The 19,182-nt window shown below is 37.6% G+C and overlaps 1 protein-coding gene across 1 annotated transcript; it reads right to left on the bottom strand.

Moving 5' to 3' along the window:
* Nucleotides 1-553: 553 nt before the first annotated feature.
* On the bottom strand, nt 554-9,137 carry LOC104087904 (DEAD-box ATP-dependent RNA helicase 38-like). The gene is made up of 8 exons (XM_009592482.4): nt 8,795-9,137; nt 8,414-8,707; nt 8,011-8,238; nt 7,024-7,089; nt 5,132-5,548; nt 4,837-4,948; nt 3,015-3,100; nt 554-948 (listed from the first exon to the last, which is right to left on the bottom strand). Exons 1-8 carry the CDS (start codon nt 9,023-9,025, stop codon nt 886-888), a joined length of 1,497 nt encoding a protein of 498 aa, XP_009590777.1. The 5' UTR covers nt 9,026-9,137; the 3' UTR covers nt 554-885.
* Nucleotides 9,138-19,182: the final 10,045 nt, after the last annotated feature.

Genomic DNA, 19,182 nt, shown 5'->3' with positions numbered 1-19,182 from the left:
TATAGGATTAAAGGTACATATCCCACTTAAACTTGACTTAGTTTGTAACTTGCACGCTATACTAACCAACCCCCCCCCCCCCCCTTCCAATCCCCCAACCCCCCAGAGGGAGGGGATTATAATTTTCTATGTCTGTTACCACCCAAGCGTGCTAGGTGCAAAGGGAAGTAATTTCAGTTCCTTGTTGGGAAGTTAGAGTAACTTCTTATCAACGGTAAAATCGTCCATTCAGCTATTATCTATTTCATTTGCTTTACTTTAATATTAGACTGCATATCTTTCAAGAACTTATAGTCTAGGAGTTAGCTTTTGCTTACGACTCATTCCGACTAGCAGACGCGTAACATACGCATCTTGTGTTTGATGAGTGCTGCAAGCCGCGAATGGTCATCTTTCAACCAATTAAGGTGAATCCGAAGGTTATAGACGAAAGCAATCAGCAAATATAAATTTCCCAGCCAGATTTGAGAAAAGAGAATAACAGAAAACTTGATGGATAGAGTATCCAATATCGTAAGAGAGTATAACAGCAAGCCTGAGAGAGAGAAAGAAGAACAATAGAAATCCCAAGCTGGGGATAGTGCTTTCAACGGTCCTCATACGAATAACCTCTCCTTTTCAGCATCACTCTAGGCCTCTGCTGTGGCAACAGTAAAAAAGCCATTTCCAGCATTACCAGTCTGTTTTACTCAAAGTCGTTTAAGGAGAAAATGATTACAACAAATTTACAGACAAGACGAAAAACATGCTGACAAGACCAAATAACTGAAAACAGTGAAATACAGATACTGTCAAAAAGAAGCAACATCTCAATAAATGTGATCTACAGAGCGCATCCACCTCCTGATATCTGCTAACCAATAAAGACAGCAGATTCTACTCGGCTTAGAGCAAGCCAGCTTTCTTCAGAGCATTCTCAAAATCTTCATCGCTCCTCCATGAGGCAATCTGCATAATGAACATGAAACAACCTTGAGTCTATTGTTTCCATGGCCACTCACATGCGGAATTATACCAAATTGAACCAAAACTGCAAAATAATTCATGCTGTTATGCACCGATTCCCAACCCAAAAGTTTATCTCTGAAGGTCTACCATATCTCAATATCTCATAAGCAACGTACATTTTTTCTCAAGGGTCACGTAGCATTTTAAGTCCAAACTCGCCATATGAAAGTTGTTACGACACAATGGGTCATCCAAGTCATGGTTGTTAACTTGCTACAAAGATGCAATCCAGCTATGTGATTGAATGATCCTAAAATCAAAATTCATGGAACCAAAACCTATGCTGCCTAACTTGATACCTTGAGGAAAAATTTTATCTGGCAAGGAAACACGGGGAAGAGGTGCTTTCATTTAGTCGAATGGAAGACTTTGGCAAAAAGCAAGAAGGAAGGAGGTCTTGGAATCAGGAATCTGAGACAACACAACAAAAGCTTAGTAATGAAATGACTATGGATATTCCCACCGGTGACACGGGCTCTTTGGAGACAAGTAATCAAGGAGAAATATGGGGTAGAGGGATGCTGGTGCACAAGAGAAATTTCTACTACTTATGGGGTAGGTGCCAGGAAATCTATTAGATCCTTATGACCTGGTTTGATCTGCAATGTCCGCATAAAAGTTGGTAATGGAGTCGAGGCTGTTTTTGGAATGATGACTGGATTGGAAATGGTCCTCTCAAAGAAATATTTCCAGATCTATTCAAATTAGTGCAACCTCCTCAAGCAACAGTGGCAGAGACTTAGAGCCAGGGTGAAATTTTACCTTCAGAAAACTTCTACGATTGGGAGGTTGCTAGCGTGACTGAACTTCTAAAACTGTTGGAGGCTTTCAAAGGTACAGTAGAGCAGGACAGCATCCTTATCCCCCCCCCCCGCCCAAAAAAAAAAAAAAAAAGAGAGAAGAAGAAGAAGAAGAAGAAGAAGGGGAGGACAGTCTAATATGGAAAAGGAATAGCAGAGGAGTTCTCTTTGAATCAGTCTATGGGGTGCTGAACAGATATGATTATATAGCACGTTGGGCCTTGGCACTGGAAGCACATCTGGAAGGTGAACATCCCTTTCAAAGTGGCATGTTTCTGCTGGATAGTGGTCAAGGAGGCTGTCTTACACATGACAGTTAAGATGTTTTATGCGTGAAAGGGAGTTGAAAACAAGAGTCACTTGTTTCAACACTGCAGAGTAGCCAGCAGGTTGTGGCAGCTGTTTATGAGTTTGAAAGGTCTAAATTGGACAATGCCCAGGACAACCGCGGAAATGATAGCATGCTGGAATAATCCAGCTAACCTATTAAGGAAGAAGTCTTGGTGGAACATGGTCTCTGCATGTATTTGTTGGACAATTTGGAAGGAAAGGAACTTAAGAGGTTTTGAAGGACTAGCAAATTCTGATCACAAGATCATCATGAATTGTATATTTTTGTTTCATTTTTGGTTAACAGAAAATGTAGATTCTGTAGTTGACATCTTGGGATCATGTTTTTATTTGTTCTTTTTTGGGTCTTGTAACTCTGGTTCTCTTAGCACAATATGCTGTCTTTTTTAAAATATATGCAGATCACGACAATGTATATAAGAAAACATTCGACCATAAGGTAAATGGTTTATTTGTCTTACTTTTATCTCGAATTGCATCTGCATAAACATTTTACTTGGAATTGTATCAAACTGGAATAACAGTAGTAGTTTTACTACAGTGAATTTGCATCCCCCCCCCCCCCCCCCCAAAAAAAAAAAAACAAAAGCCACCCCCACACATAAAGTGGAGAGATTCTAAAGCAACAGGTTTCAATCTCTTGAATTAACTGGGGTAATATACTTTAAACTAGTTTCAGGCAAAAAATTCACCAACCCTGTCTATTGGTTAATCATGTTACTATTCCAGCATTAGTTTAGAAGACCATGAACATAAGCAGGTATGACCTAACCCTAGAACAATAGCAGGTAAGATCCTAAATGTCGGAAATAAAGCAAAGCCCAAGATGCAGTAATGCAAACAGTAGATACATGCCTCCGTCACTTGACTGTTGAAATGATTCTCAATCTTTGACATTAGCATGCTGTCCCGGTCATTGCATAGCAAGTTGAATATGGCACCTGCTCAACACAAAAGGAAACTCATATTAAGCACGTTCCATAACTAGGTAACAATTATCTAAGTTGCTCGGACTCTTCACTTTCAGTGCCGCACCCGTGTCGACACGACGTGGGTGTGGGTATGGGTGTGGGATCCGTGTCGGATCTGGTCAACCAATTTTGGATACTTTGACCAAAATCAACGGAGAAATTTGGGACAGATACAATGATTTTTTAAAACAAATCAAAAGCTAGGGTGATATGGAAGAAAATGAAATACCTTGTATATATAAATTTCTATGTCACTACTTTTCCTTTTATCTCCTTCTAAAATTTACTCTTGTTCAATATTTTCTCCTTCTCGGAATACCTTGTAAGTTCTCCACATAGTGTCTCATAATTTAGACATATTTTTATAACTCTATTTTTAAATAATTGAATTATTTTTAGCCGAATCCCCGCACCCGTATCCGTACCTGGATCCATACCCCCGAATCTTTAAATTTAGATCATGAAGGATCTGACCTCTAGATCCGCACCCGTATCGGACACCCGCACCCGAGTCCGAGCAACTTAGACAATTGTATAGGCTCATTTCAGTCATATTCTATCATCAGACGAATTAACACAAATCTACAGGTTATTTTTCCAAGCCACCATCTTATCTGTTCTCTCTTGATTTATTTTCCAACAGGCAACAAATACACATTAAGTCATCCGTTTAAGAATGAGCACTTAGCAAAAGGGTTTGCACATTGCATCATCCATTTGGTTCCTCATATTCTAATGGAACAAGAAAACTACTAGATGTTATCTTGTCAAGTGATCTCTGTATTTAAAGAAGTTATTGAACCTCCCTTTCAGATCCTAAAGCTTAGTCCTTCGCTTCCAGGAGACACCATAACCATTGGTGGGAGAAAGCATTTATTGCAAATGTAGATCTATTGCAGTTCATCGGGTTAAAAAGGTTCTTTCACGGGTAGCCAATAATCTTCAATTACAGGGAACCAATGCTGCTCCTGTGTCACAGGGCAAACGCCTTACTCTTGCACTAATTTATACATGTGCAATCCAGCATTTCTTTTCCTTGTCACTAAGTTCTTGTCAGTTACCATCTTTTCTCTGTGCTTGGAACGGCGTCACTGATTGTCTATCTTATCTCTACGATACTACTGATAAATACTAATATTTTAAACAGTAAATTCTACAACTATTAGCAAAAAATACTTTCTCTCAAACAAAAAAATCAAAAAAGAAGAATAAATAGTAAGGGAATAAATACTTGTTTTCATGTCACCATGGATTTTCTTAGCGAGTACATATTAAATGATTCTTTTTAAATTGGAAAGCTTGAGAATTTCTATAATAACAAAAGCAGTCCAGAAATTTTCATATACATATATTGAAGTGCTTCTTCCCTACATATCTCTGTGTTCCCAAGGGGATCTCATCCTGGTGAACTCCTATAACAATTACAACCTCTCAATTAATGCTTAAGACTAAAATCACTTTTTCAAGACCGAACATCTCAGTATTTCAGGCTAAACATATGTCCCTTGGTAATTATTGATTCGTTATTATATTCAAGTCTATTTCCTTAATTTCTTCCATGCTCTTGAGAAATGCACCACAGACACTGTAATAATAATTTGTAATATCATAATATAACATAATATCTATAAATAATACATGTGATAAATAAGCATAGATACAGACAACAGCAGGGAAGCATGCATAAAAAAGTGGAAACATATTACCTTTGCGGCCAAAACGCCCAGCTCTACCAATCCGATGCAAGTATACCTCATGATCTGGCTCTGATGGACTCTCATGTCTCACCGGGAGATCATAATTAACCACCAAATTAACCTGCGAACAGATTGTAGTGGCTTTTAGGGCTTCTAAATGTTGACCATCAAAACAGAAATCAAGAAACCATTTACAAAAATCAGATACCATGCCTATGAAACAAGTTACACATCCAAAAGAACCTTACTTTTATTTTATATCATATATTGGCTGGCAACTGGAAAGACTCGAATGTAAACTTACCTGAGATTGGTCAAATCCACGAGCAAGAAGATCAGTTGATATAAGAACTTGTGTCAATCCTTCTTTGAACTCCTTGATTATTTTGTCTCTATCTTCTTGCTTCAGAGCACCTTGAATTGTTGTCACTTCATATCCATAGTCAACCAATGATTTATGCAACATACTCGCACCGTTTTTTGTACGAACAAATATAATTGTCTGCCCCACCTTCTGTCCTAGTTCAAGTATTTTGTCTTTAATCACCATGACTTTTGAAAGTTCATCCGGACACTGCACTTTATACTGCTTCACTGAATCCAGCGAAAGTTCTTCTTTCTTCACAAACATCTGGTTGTAATCTTTCACGAAAAGATCTCTAACAATTTTTGTCACAAAGGCTTTTACATTTTCCCCAAAAGTTGCAGAAAACAGAAGCACCTAGAAATTGAGATGATGAAAAAGAAAAGTTGAACATCAGTTTTTTTCCTAATGAATAGCCCCAACGACGGATGCTTAGCAGCAAGAACATATTATAAACAAAAAATTAGCACAGACCCATCCGCCGCCCTCCACGTCCCATCCCCTTCTTGCCTAAAATAAACTCAGGTGTTAACCAGCTCCACAAAGTACACTTTAAATTGAGCCATTCAAACATTGGTAGTAGTATGGTATCCCAATCCCTAGCCCTAAACATAGAGGAAACATGCAGCAGCCACTATTCTCCAAATCTCTACAGCCGCTTGCTCTAGTTTCAGGGGATGTAATGAAAGGTAAGACAAACTGAAAATTCCACCTATAACACGACACAAATAATGTTTGCTTTCCATTACTTGTGAGCAACAAACATGACCGGCTGATTCTAAATCTCATGTAGTCATCGAATTCCTCAAAAAGTATTTGAAGTATTTGAATTAGTTATGTCAACATAATGTCAATTTGATGCACCCAACGGTGCCACCTAGCACTCACTACAGCTGGAATAGACCATGGGAGACCTGGGTTTAAACCCTAGCAGGCCAGGAAAAACAAGGCGGTCTCTTCCCATATGTCTAAGCCTTTGGTAGAAAGATTTACCTGGTACCTCTGTTGGGGGAGGTAGCAGGTATCCTAGTGAATTAGGAGAACACCAATGTCATTTAAAAGAAATTAAGTGTCACCTTGATTTGTGATTCTGACATGCTAAATTCGCGTATGTATGCAAAATTTTCTCTTTTCCTTTGAGGATGCATGGTCAGTTGGTCACAAAGATAATTTTTAACTTATGCATGCCTAGCTTAAATAAGCGACACACCTTAGCTCTGTGGTCCAGTCCAGGAACTAATACTATCTTACTTCTACCACCGCAGAACAACATTTAACCTAGCTCCCAATAAACTAAGTTCTCATTTCTAGCACCATAGCACATCATTATTTATTTGGGGGAGGAGGTATCAAGTCTTCCAGGGAGTGTAATCATCTTAAAAATGTGAGTCATCCTTGTGCAAAGACATGGCACGAAAACATTGGAATTATAGTTCAATACTTGGTAAAATTATAGAGTCAGCACTATGTTGCTCGGACACTCCGAAAATGTCGCCGGGTGCGTGTCGGGTCCTCCAAAAGTAGTGTATTTTTGGAGGATCCGACACGGGTGCGGCAGCATTTTGGAGAGTCCGTGCAACATAGAGTTAGCAAGCTTCTTAGTATTAACAACACAAGCAACCACTTCTTTCTGTAATAGGTAAAAATGCAATGCGCCACTCTAAGGCTCAACAATTGACAGCATCATCTCTGCATGTGATCTCTAATATTTTCAGACTCTTTTACAAACTAAGCTATAATTAATAGCAGCAATAAACTCCCCAAAGAGAATTCCATCATCAGGTAACTTTAACTGAAAATACGGAAAACACAAAGGCCAAACTTTAACCAACCTGGCTGTCAGCACTGGCTTTGACAATTGCCTTCATTATTCTTATGGAATCATCCTGAAAACCAGTCTGTGCACAAAGAACACTAATAAGCAATCAGATACCGAGCATGAAATTCAGACAATGTCTTAATTGTACTGGAATGCTTTCATCGTCCGCAGTCATACATTTCGTTTTTCAGTAAGCACTCAACTCCAAATTCATAGTTAGTATTGGACCAGCAAACAACTTGTCTGCCAACTATGTAGTAATTTACATCAACCCTGAGATAGATGAATTATGTATTGCCTCCCAACTTTAAACCATTTTACAGTTTCTATTAATACTACGCCGGTTACTCAATGAGAATCCTGCATTGTGGGGCAAAAAGCAAAAAGCTAATGACATGGAGCCTTATCTTTTATAGCACACTTGACATGTCATGAAAGATAGCCTCATGTTTATGTGAATATTCCAGCTAGCATATGAAACAAATAATTGTATCCAGGAAATGCAGAATTTACATACTACATTCGAGATTACTTCTAGTATGTCAATTCCTTCTTCAGAGGTAAGGCATGTCATTGAAAAAATGTTTAAATTTCTAAGAACTTGTCTGCAAAGCTAACAATATTCTTTCCTCCTAGCAACAGGTGCTGGTAACCTTGAATACAAAAATACTGGAGGATCAATCACAAAACATAAAAAGAATGTGCTCACACACACATCACCAGGAACAAAAGAGGAAGTCATTGATAACAGGTCAAAGCACAAATTGTTAACATTTAGAGCAAAGTCCCTAAAACATGACAATTGACAATTTAACATTCAGAAAATTAGCTCATTAAGCTCAACACTACCTTCCATCTAAGAAACCAAACGCTAAATCCAAAATGTTTACACCAACAAACGCAAAAAAAGAAAACTGATTTTAAGAAAATACATGTATAACTATTAACATCAATATAACAGGGGGGATCAAAGGAACAATGCAGATGGAAAATCAGTTACCTCAGCCAACATGTGGTCCGCTTCATCAAATACAAGAATTTTCATGCAACTCATGCCCAGTTTCCTTGCTGTCACCCACTTATTTATAGTTCCGGGTGTGCCAATTACTACTTGTGCTGAAACCGGGGGCCGCTTTGAAACTGGTATGTAATTGGCTGCATCTGCTGGGATAGCTAACTCTGATGTTATACCAGTGAACTTCCCCATCTTCAACAGAACCTCCATATTCTGCAAGTTAAATTAGATGATGCTCTAAAATATTTATTTCATTGTCATTGCATATAACTTTTTGTTTTGGTACTGTCAAAATTCATTAGTGTGCATATAAGTTTTCGAATGGTATTTTCAGCAATACAACTTATATCCAAACAAAAAAGGACAAAGAGTAGCACTTATATCAAACCTGAATTGCTAATTCTCTGGTTGGGCAGATACAGAGAGCTTGAGGGGCAGCAAGCTTAGGGTCAACCCGACTCAACATCCCAAGCACAAAGCAAGTAGTTTTACCAGAACCATTATGAGCCTGAGCAATTAGATTCTTGTAGGGCGGCGTAAGAATCATAGGCAAACTAATCTCTTGAATTTTACTAGGTCGCTCAAACTTCATCTCTACATATAATCCTTTCAATAACTCCGGAGATAAGTTCAAATCCTCAAATCTCTTAGCTGATTTGTACAGAGTGTCGCCAGAAGTAACCTATATTTCATCAATTACACCCTAATTTAGTTATTAGTATAACAAATCAACCTAATGCAAGCTACAATTGAGTGAGGGATAGCGTACGGCTTCTATTCTGGAATCTTCTGGATCATCGAGAGTGGAATTTTTGACTCTTTTGGTCTCATCGATTTGTAGAGATCCGATTTGGGGCTCGGCGCTATCGTTTTCATTAGCGGCTGAGGACTTCTCGGCTTGATCGATCTCGTCGGCTTCGTCTGCCCAGCTTCTGATTGCCGGCGGGTTAGCCGTCGTAGTTGCGGCGGTGCTACTGGAAGTATTTGAGCTGTCAGCCATTGTTCTTGTGGCAGAAGAGGAGTGGGAAAGTGAAAAAAAGAACGGGGAGAAGTAAAATATATATGAGTAGGAGCTGTGACCGACTTATGCTCTGCGTAACTAGTGCAGCGTTGCTTTAGCATGACGCTAACTTGCGCTTAAAACAGGCAAACTGTACCGTGAGAGTGTAAATTGCAGTAGCACCCCACAACTTTCACGAAGTTACACTTAGACCATCTATTGCTATCCTGCTTTAAGTTCTCAAAATCATGATTTAACCCATTCATACTCTTTCTTTTGAAATCCATTAGCATTTTTACAAACCCATTAATATTTTCACTAGTGTTCGTAGAAGAAAATGCTTTTCGGAAAATAAATTTTTAAAAATGATTTATTTTCTATAAAGAAATTTCCTGAAAATATTTTTTGGTTTTGTTGAAGAGTGGAATATTTTTTTTGAAAAATCATTTATTAAATTTTTGATATTGGTGTTAGCAAATCAGAGAGTATTTTTAATCTTTTGGTAAAAATTAGTTTCTTCAAAAAATATTTCGTGCTTGGAACGAGCATGAAGAGATTAGCAATATTTTTTTTATCTTTTGAGTTGTGCCAGATTGGTCGCTCAAGATCTTTGAAAGTTAGGTGGTTCTTCCTAAAATGCGTTAAGGCGCAACAATTGACTTAACATATTGGGGTAAATCGCTATTTCGGTGCGGGCCGCGAGAGTGATATCAAATCGAGGTAAACTCTAAATACTTGGGTCTTTCAATCAAGCTCCCTTCTATCTTTATATTTGAGGGCTAATCTCCGTCCGGCTCGAGGAAACCTTTGCGGGACATTTGGATCTATACCCAATTTTTGAGTCACCTTTTAACTTATACCCGCTTTGCAAAAGAAATTACAAGCGTACCCACTTTTCGCGTAACTTCAGACATACGGGCCTGAAGTAACAAATATTTATGTCTGAAATTTGAACTTGAGAATGTTTTGCCTGAAGTGTAGCAAAACTTTAGATATTTTTTCCTAAAGTTTGGCCTGACTTGCAAAAGCAATCACGCAAACTTCAGTTCATAGTGCAATGGCAAACTTCAGTTCAATAAAACTACAGCATGTTTTGGATGAAGTTTTTGTTTTGTAATTGCTGAACTTCAGCATTCCAAGAGCTGAAGTTTTTGTTTTGTAATTGCTGAACTTCAGCATTCTAGGAGCTGAAGTTTGTTTTATAACTGCTGAACTTCAGTATTCTAGGAGCTGGAGTTTGTTTTATAATTGCTGAACTTCAGCATTTTAGGAGCTGGAGTTTATTGTGTAATTGCTGAACTTCAGCATTCTAGGAGCTGAAATTTTTATTTATATTTGCTAAACTTCAGCATTATTAGAGCTGAAATTCTAAACAACAATGAATTTAATAGATCATGATTAGCAGCGATTGATGTTGTTCATTTCAAAGATTAAAGAATGAAAAATATTTTCGACATGAAAATAAGTTACCACAGATAAATTAGAATCAAAAACCAATGTGCATGTAAAGCTAAAATATCTAAGAGGTTAAATTATTGCGAATAAGATCAAACTGAATATAATGGGACAAGCAGATATATATGAATCATCATGCTAGAACGCATAACAATATCTCAAGCTTCAACATTCAGAAAATGAAGGAGGAGAAGGAGGAGGAGAAAAAGGCCCAAAATTATTTTAAAAATGGGTACAAGTTAAAACTTTTTAAAAAAATGGGTATATTTTTGCACGCCTCTGTTACATTTTCGAACTGAAAGCGAGATCGTGCAATCACACCCGAACAAGAAAAATAGTTTTCATCATACAAAACACGATATCATCTTGTTGAAGAAAATTACCACAAATATTAATTTCTACTCCTTTCAAATGGGATTTAAATTATACACATAAATATAACCTTACATGTGGTTCTTGGTGGAAGAGCTCAAATTAAGCCTTACAAATATTTACTTATGAAAACGTGTGTTTCGATATTGTTAATGTAGTACTCTTAAGAACTTCGAAAAGTTTTGAGCCCTATCATCCTATGCAAACATAGTGCGACGGGAAATGATTTTCTTAGCAAAGTGATCTTAATATTTTGATTATTCAATTGAATTTAGCTTCTTCGAGGGAAAGATGAAGTCATACCAAACGAAGTATGGTGATCTGAAAAAAAATTCTTTTTTCAAAATTTGTATCAAGTATGTATTTCGATATACGCTCTTTTATTCAACTGAAAATCAATTTCGACCAACAAAACATAGTATCATAATAAATTCTTATATGATGATAGGAAAAAATATTATGTTTGAGAAGCCATACCAAGTACGCCCTTCAGAAACAAGATTACTTATGATTACTTTTAGATGTGTTGTTGCCTTCCCACATATTTAAGAAAATAAAGTACTACGGCAAGAAATTATTTATCGAGTTATTTTACTATTTCGGTAAAAAGAAGGTAGTGGTTTACTCACAATAATAGACATAGTTTCTCAAATTAATATTAATAAATTATATGTTAGCTAGCAAGATTATAATTTAAGATACAATTGCAATAGTTATAGGCACAACATTAAATCAATTAAATATGATGAAATATCTCAATTCTTGTGGTCGAAATATCTCTGATGATACCTATCTGACTATTGCTATAATTTTATCATCTTCTCATAATTATAATGTGTTGGATTGTCTATATTTATTCATGTTATTTGTGGCTTGAATTAATTTTTGTATTTTTAAAAAACTCATAATCTCTATAGGTTTGGGAAATTTCAATGTTCTAATAGAATTGAGAAATAAATTTATTATCAACATCGAATTGGGATACATTTCTCTTATAGGTTTGGGACTGTTTGGGATCTATACATAGTAATTGTAGTTGGGAATTCTATATATGATATTATACTTTTCTTCTCATTCATAGTAGAAAATTCTCTCTACTTCTACCCCGAAAATTCAGCTTAGCCAAACCTTATTAAATCTTTGTGTTGATATTATTTTCTCTAATTGTCTTGTGTGTGATTGTGTGCTAATTAACCCATGATCCTTCAGCAACAATTCAATATACGATACATGTCTTTGTATTTTCACTTATAAAAAAAGGGAAAGAATATATGTTCATGAATATAATTTGATGACTAAAATAAATATTTGTGAATAATGTGAAGACTCTCATAAAAAGTTGAATTTTCATTTAATGCTAAAGTGATCATTTTTAGGCTAAAAAGTATTGTGATGCAGGTCATATGTTAATTACTTTCAAGTTGTTACTTGAACAGTTAACTCTTGAATCCATAAAGCAGATTTTTGCAATGGGTCAGAGAGAACCTCCTCCTTCTCTCTAAGATAGTTAAGGATAACATAGGAAACCCTAATCTTTCACACCTTACTGTAAAGTCTCTCGCCCTTTACGCCTTTGCATATTAACACCGATGGATCTGAACATTGAAAGAGAAAAACAACAAGCTATAGCAAAGAAGAACCCTAAAGAGAACCAAAGTCAGAATCCTCTAACACAAACCAAAGAAGTAGGGGTATCCTTCTTAGAAAAACTTAAATCTTGTCTTAATGAGTCGCAAGATGAGAGTCACATACGGGTTCGAGGAAATTTTGAGAACCTAGTCCCACAAGATGAATCCGAAAATACTCTTGACACGGATGTCTTCATTCCCATATCCTCGTCAGATAAGGAAAGAGTTTATAAAAATTAGTCCAATGCTTTAATCATAAAAATCTTTGGAAGAAGAGTAGGGTTCCAGTTTCTACAACAAAAACTTTATGATATATGCAAACCTATAGAAGCACTCTCCTTAATAGACCTGGGATATGACTATTACATGATTAAATTCATTAAGAAGGAAAACTGTCACGACCCAATTTCACCTATAGGTCGTGATGACGCCCAATACTATAACTAGGCAAGCCAACTAATAAATTAAACATATAGCGATAAAATTTAAATCCAAGAAAAATAATTAGACACCAAATTCTACCAATATGTGTGCCAAGACCTGGTGTCACAAGTGTATGAGCATCTAGTAGATCATTCAAAACTCCAAATACTGTCTGAAATGAAAATAGACAGAATTAAAAATACAAGAAGAGGCACTGGTAGCTGCAGGACGACTCAGAAAGGCAGCTCACCACTACACCCCTGGATAACGAGGATGTGCGATCATAGGTCCTCCACTAGTATCTGTCTCAAATCCTGCACAAAAAGTGCAGCAAGTGTAGCATGAGTACGTAAACAACGTGTACCCAGTAAGTATCAAGCCTAATCTCGAAGTGGTAGAGACGAGATGACCGACTTTGACACTCACTAAGGTTCGACAATAATAAATTATAATTATTCAAATCAGCATGATTCAAAGAGTTAACAATAATTTTATTCAATTAGCAGAAGTAATAAAAATCCTTCAAATGCAACAATTTCCAATCTATTAATTAAATCCTTCAATTTCAATAAAATTTCCAATTTATCAAATAGCTTTACAAGTTGCAATTCAATTTCAATAAAATTTCTAATTTATCAAATAGCTTTACAAGCTACAATAAACTGTCCAAGTATCGTGTAATTATTATTATTATTAAGCACGATTTCTGCCGAGGTCGTACGGCCCGATACAGAGTGTCGTGTACACTGCCGAGGGACGTGCGACACGATCCATAAATGCATCTATCCTGCCGAGGCGTTCGGCCCGCTTCACAAGAAAGGAGGACATTTTCTTATGTACCTCCGGAAGGAGAGTATATTTATAATAAGATAAATTCGGGAGGAAGAATAATTTTTTTAAATAATTAATTAATTTAAACAGAAAATTAAGCATATGGGATTTCCATCCTTTAATATCTTCCCTAACAATTCACAATATATATATATATATATATATATATATATATATCAAATAATTTAATTAAGTAAAAAATATAATTTACACAAGTAATTCATGCTTTTGAGTCCTAAACTACCCGGACTTTAGCATTAACAGTAGTTACGCACGGACTCTCATCACCTCGTGCGTACGTAGCCCCCACAATTAATAACAATTATTAATTTAATCACCTATGAGGTAATTTCTCCCTCACAAGATTAGACAAGAGAATTACCTCGTCTTACTCCAATTTAATCTACTTGTAGTCCCTTTCCTCGATTATCCAACTCTGTCTGACTCGAATCTAGCCAAAATAATTTAATACAATAATTAAAATTTATAGGAATCAATTTTATAAGAAAATACTACATTTTCAATAAAAATCCCAAAATTAATTAAAAATTCGTCTGTGGGGCCCATGTTTCGAAATCCAGCGAAAGTTACGAAATCCGATAACCCATTCAATTACGAGTCCAACCATACCAGTTTCACTCAAATCCGACTCCGAATCGATACCTAAACCTCAAAAATCCGTTTCTATGAGATTTCAAAAAATTTCCAAATTTCAATCTCAAAATACTAATTAAATGGTGAAAATAATGATATATTTGTGTATATAGACCAAATCCGGGTTAGAATCACTTACCCCAATGTCTTTCCTTGAAAATCTATCCAAAATCGCCTCTGCTCAAGCTCCAATTTGTTAAAAATGGTGAATGGGACGAATGCCCTCTTTTATAAATCTGCCCAGGCAGCCTTCGGAACTGGGCCTCGAACTGGCCTTGATCGTGGCTTCGATCATGGCCCTCAATCCTAGGCCTCGATTGTGGCTTCGATCACAGGCTCGAGCCTGGACCTCGATCATGGCCTCGATTATGGAATCTAGCCCGGTCCTTCTATCATGGCCTCGATCCTGGCATCAAGCCTGGGCCTTCGATCATGGCATCGAGCCTGAGCCTTCAATCATGGCCGTCGACCCGGGCTCGATCCTGAGCCTCGTCCCTGGCTTCGACCCTGGCCGTCGACCCTGGGCTCGATATCTGGGCTCGATCTTGGGCTCGATCACAGCCCAGAATATTCAGCAGAAGAGAAAAATTGTAGCAGCTTTTTAAGTCCAATTTTTGATCCGTTAACCATCCGAAACTCACCCGAGGCCCTCTTGACCTCAACCAAATATACCAACAAGTCCTAAAACATCATACGAACTTATTTGAAATCTCAAATCACATAAAACGACGCTAAAATCATGAATCATGTTCCAATTCAAGCTTAATAAAACTTAGAATTTCCAACTTCTACATTCGATGTTGAAACCTATCAAATCAAGTCCGATTGACCTCAAATTTTGTACACAGGTCATAAATGATATAAAAGAGCTGTAAAAAATTTCAGAACCGGATTCCGACTCCAATATCAAAAAGTCAACTCTCCGGTCAAACTTTCAAACTTAAATTCCTATTTTAGCCATTTCAAGCTTAATTTAACTACGGACTTCCAAATAAAATTTCGAACACGTTCCTAAGTCCAAAATCACCATACGGAGCTGTTGGAATCGTCAAAATTCTATTCCAGGGTTGTTTTCTCAAAATGCTGACCGAAGTCAAACTTGGCCTTTTTAAAGCCAACTTAAGGAATCCAAGTGTTCCGATTTCAACCCAAACACTTCCAAATCCCGAACCAACCATCCTCGCAAGTCATAAATAATTAAAAGCACATACGGAAAGTTTTATTTTAGGGAACGGGGTTCTAAAAGTCAAAATGACCGATTGGGTCATTACAAAAACTATAACAAAGCTCTTCATGAACGACCATGGTTCATAGGAAACCAATTCCTGACGGTGAGAAGATGGGAACCAAAGTTTGTTGCATCCAAAGCCTTACTAACATACTTAGCTATATGGGCAAGACTTCCTGAACTACCCACAAAATTTTACGATTATGACATACTTCAACGGATAGGAAACAAACTAGGGAGTCTAATACGTATTGATGCTAGCACATCCTCAGCTTTAAAGGGCAAGTACGCTAGATTGTGTATGTTAGTACCCATAGAAAACCCCCTGAAAACTCATGTAATAATTGGTAGACACATCCAGTTGGTTATATATGAAAGATTCAACATACTGTGTACAAGTTGTGGACGATTAGGGCATAACCAAACTTCCTGCCCAACTCAAAAAGCCCAGGCATAGTACTCGAATAAAGAGGAGACCGTTAAGAATTCTAATGAAGTGAAAGAACTAACAAATGAACTGGATCAATGGACAATTGTTTCAGACAAAAGAAAACCAAAACCTAGCATGAGAGGCGCAACCTTCAGCAAAAGCCACACTAACCATGGGGGCAAGAAGATCCAAAACGCAACAATGGAAGACACGTCCTACCAGATGGTGTAACGACCCAGCCGGTTGTTTTGAGTATTTCAGCCTCGTTCCCCCATTTACTGCTTATCATGTGTTCAATTATAATTATGTGACTTGTTGTGGAGGTTTCAAAATGAATTGGAACACTTAGTTCCAAGATTTAACGCTCAAGTTGAAATAGTTGACCGGATGTTGACCTATGTATAAATGACACTGGAATAGAGTTTTGATGATTTCAATAGCTTCGTATGCTGATTTTGGACTTAGAAATGTGTCCGAAAAATTATTTGAAAGTCCGTAGTTAAATTAGGCTTGAAATAGCGAAAATAGGAAATTGAAAGTTTGGAAGTTTGACCGGGAGTTGACTTTTTTGATATCGGAGTCGGAATTCAGTTTTGAAAATTTTTATAGGTCAGTTATATAATTTATGACTTGTGTGCAAATTTTGAGGTCAATCGGAGTTGATTTGATAGGTTTCAGCATCGAATGTAAAAGTTGAAATTTCTTCATTAAGCTTGAATTGGGGTATGATTCGTGTTTTTAGCGTTGTTTGATGTGATTTGAGGCCTCGACTAAGTTTGTACGATATTTAGGACTTGTTGGTATAATTGATTGAGGTCCCGGGGCCTTGGGTGAGTTTCGGATGGTTAACGGATCAAATTTGGACTTGGAGGAAATCTGAAAATTTTGCCTTCTCGTGCAATCGCACATGCGGAAATTTTCTCACAGGTATGAGCTCGCAGAAGTGAACTTGGAATCGCAGAAGCGTGAGGTACGCAGAAGCGGACGAAACCTCGCAGAAGCGAGTCCGCAAAAGCGACACATCTATCACAAAAGCAGAAAAAGGGGAAGGGGCACCCTCGTCGCATAAGCATACAACTTCTTTGCAGAAGCGACATCCATCGCATAAGTGGAAAAAGGGGAAGGGGAAGCCTCGTCGCAAAAGTGGACAGCTTCTTCATAGAAGCGAGTCTGCAGAAGCGGACTGCTATCCGCAGAAGCTCCCTGAGCCGCAGAAGCGTCGAAGCCCTCGCATCTGCGTGACCGCAGATGCGACCAAGTGAGCCGCAGATGTGGAAGGCCCTGGACAGAATAAAATCAGAGGGGTTGCGGGGTTTTGGCATTTTTGGACATTTCCAACACGGGTTGAGGCGAGTTTTGGGTGAGAATTTACGGGAAAACTTGAGGTAAGTCACTTGTGATCATTATTAGTCAATAATACTAAATTATCATCGATTATTTCGACTAGATTACGTGTTTTTGAGGTGAGATTCGAGGATTTGGGCCTAGGGATTTGAAAATAAGATTTGAGGATTTGAAGGTCGAGTTGATATCGCAATTTGGTATGGTTGGACTAGTGGTTGAATGTGCGTTCATATTTTGTAACTTTTGTCGGGTTCTGAGACGTGGGCCCTATGGACGATTTTTGAGTTGAGTTTCAAATTTTGTAGGAAAAATTAGTATTTTCATATGGAATTGATTCCTATAATTTGTGTTGACTATATTGAATTAAATGTGACCAGATTCAAGGCGTCCAAAGGCTGATTCGCGAGGCAAAGGCATATTGGAATAAAGAACTTGTACGGTTTGAGGTAAGTGATACTTCTAAACTTGGTTCTGAGGGTATGATTCCCTGAATTTCGTGTTATATGAATTGTTTGGAGGTGACGCACATGCTAGGTGACGGGCGTATGGGAGTGCACCAAAGAAATTGTGACTTAATTGATTCTATGGAGTTGCATAGTCAAATAATCATGTCATTATCGACATATCCTCTACGTGTTAGAGGAAATTGAGCTGAGACTCATGTTAAAGATCATGCTTAGGCTATGTGTTGATATTTTGGGACCCACAAAGGTCTTATTGCTATTGGATTACTTGTTTAAATTTACAATTTTGTACTCAGTCACATCTATCATTTGCATATCATATCTCAGTCTCTGTTGTCATTCATTGATACATTATATCATCATGTCTGGTTGATTTTCATGTCATTGAGAGCCCGTTTTGAGTGATATTTATGGGATCGGGCTACACGCCACAACAAATTTTATTTATTTATGCCTGGATCTGGCTATTATAGCTCTTGGGCTGAAGGAGCCCCTCCGGAGTCTGCACCCTCCACAGTGAGCGCAGTTGATTTTATATTGAGAGATGGATCTTCCCTGGGCATGGATCTTGTCCGAAGTATTTTATATTGAGGGATGGATCTTCCCTGGACATGGATCTTGCCTGAAGTATTTTTATATTGATGGATGGATCTTCCCTGGGCATGGATCTTGCCCGAAGTATTTATATCGAGGGATGAATCTTCCCTGGATATGGATCTTGTCCAAATGATTTATATTTAGGGATGGATCTTCCCCTGGGATGGATTGGCCTTATACAGTACTGAGTGACTGACTGTCAGTTGATATGTATATATATATATGGGATGGATCTTCCCTAGGCTGGATTGGCCATATACAATACTAAGGGATTGAGTATTTTGAGATTGTGAGTACACAGGGTTTCCATTGAGGTGAATCACATATAGCATGTACATTGGCATGTAGATATAGAGATGTCATATTCCTCATATCATTCATAATTGATCTATTTTACTTGTACTGAGTTTAACTGTTGAACTTGAAAGCATGCCTACATTTCTGTACTGTTATTTCTATACTGGACTGTACCTGTTGAGCTCGTCACTACTTTCAGTCCAAAGGTTAGTCTTGTTACTTATTGAGTACAGGGGGTTGGTTGTACTCATACTACACTCTGCACTTCGTGTGCAGATCCAGGTACTTCCGGATACGGCGGTTGCTAGATTTCGGAGTTTCATCCATTAAAGACTATCGAGGTAGCTGCCTGGCGTCTGCAGACCTTGACTCTCTTTCCTTTTAATTATTTTTACTGTTCTATATTTCCAGATAGTGTTTTTATCAGTCAGACT

Source organism: Nicotiana tomentosiformis, chromosome 2, assembly GCF_000390325.3.
Source record: "Nicotiana tomentosiformis chromosome 2, ASM39032v3, whole genome shotgun sequence".
NCBI lineage: Eukaryota > Viridiplantae > Streptophyta > Magnoliopsida > Solanales > Solanaceae > Nicotiana > Nicotiana tomentosiformis.
The sequence above is the reverse complement of the archived record's forward strand: the minus strand, read 5'-3'. Positions and strand labels throughout refer to the sequence as shown.

What these genes read in the sequence shown, in the direction of transcription:
- LOC104087904 (XM_009592482.4), bottom strand. Translation starts at nt 9,025, where the DNA reads ATGGCTGACAGCTCAAATACTTCCAGTAGCACCGCCGCAACTACGACG. An exon ending in TGGGCGTTTTGGCCGCAAAG is followed by an intron (nt 3,101 to 4,836) that starts GTAATATGTTTC and finishes TGTGTTGAGCAG; the next exon opens with GTGCCATATTCAACTTGCTA. An exon ending in TCAACAGTCAAGTGACGGAG is followed by an intron (nt 949 to 3,014) that starts GCATGTATCTAC and finishes TTCATTATGCAG; the next exon opens with ATTGCCTCATGGAGGAGCGA.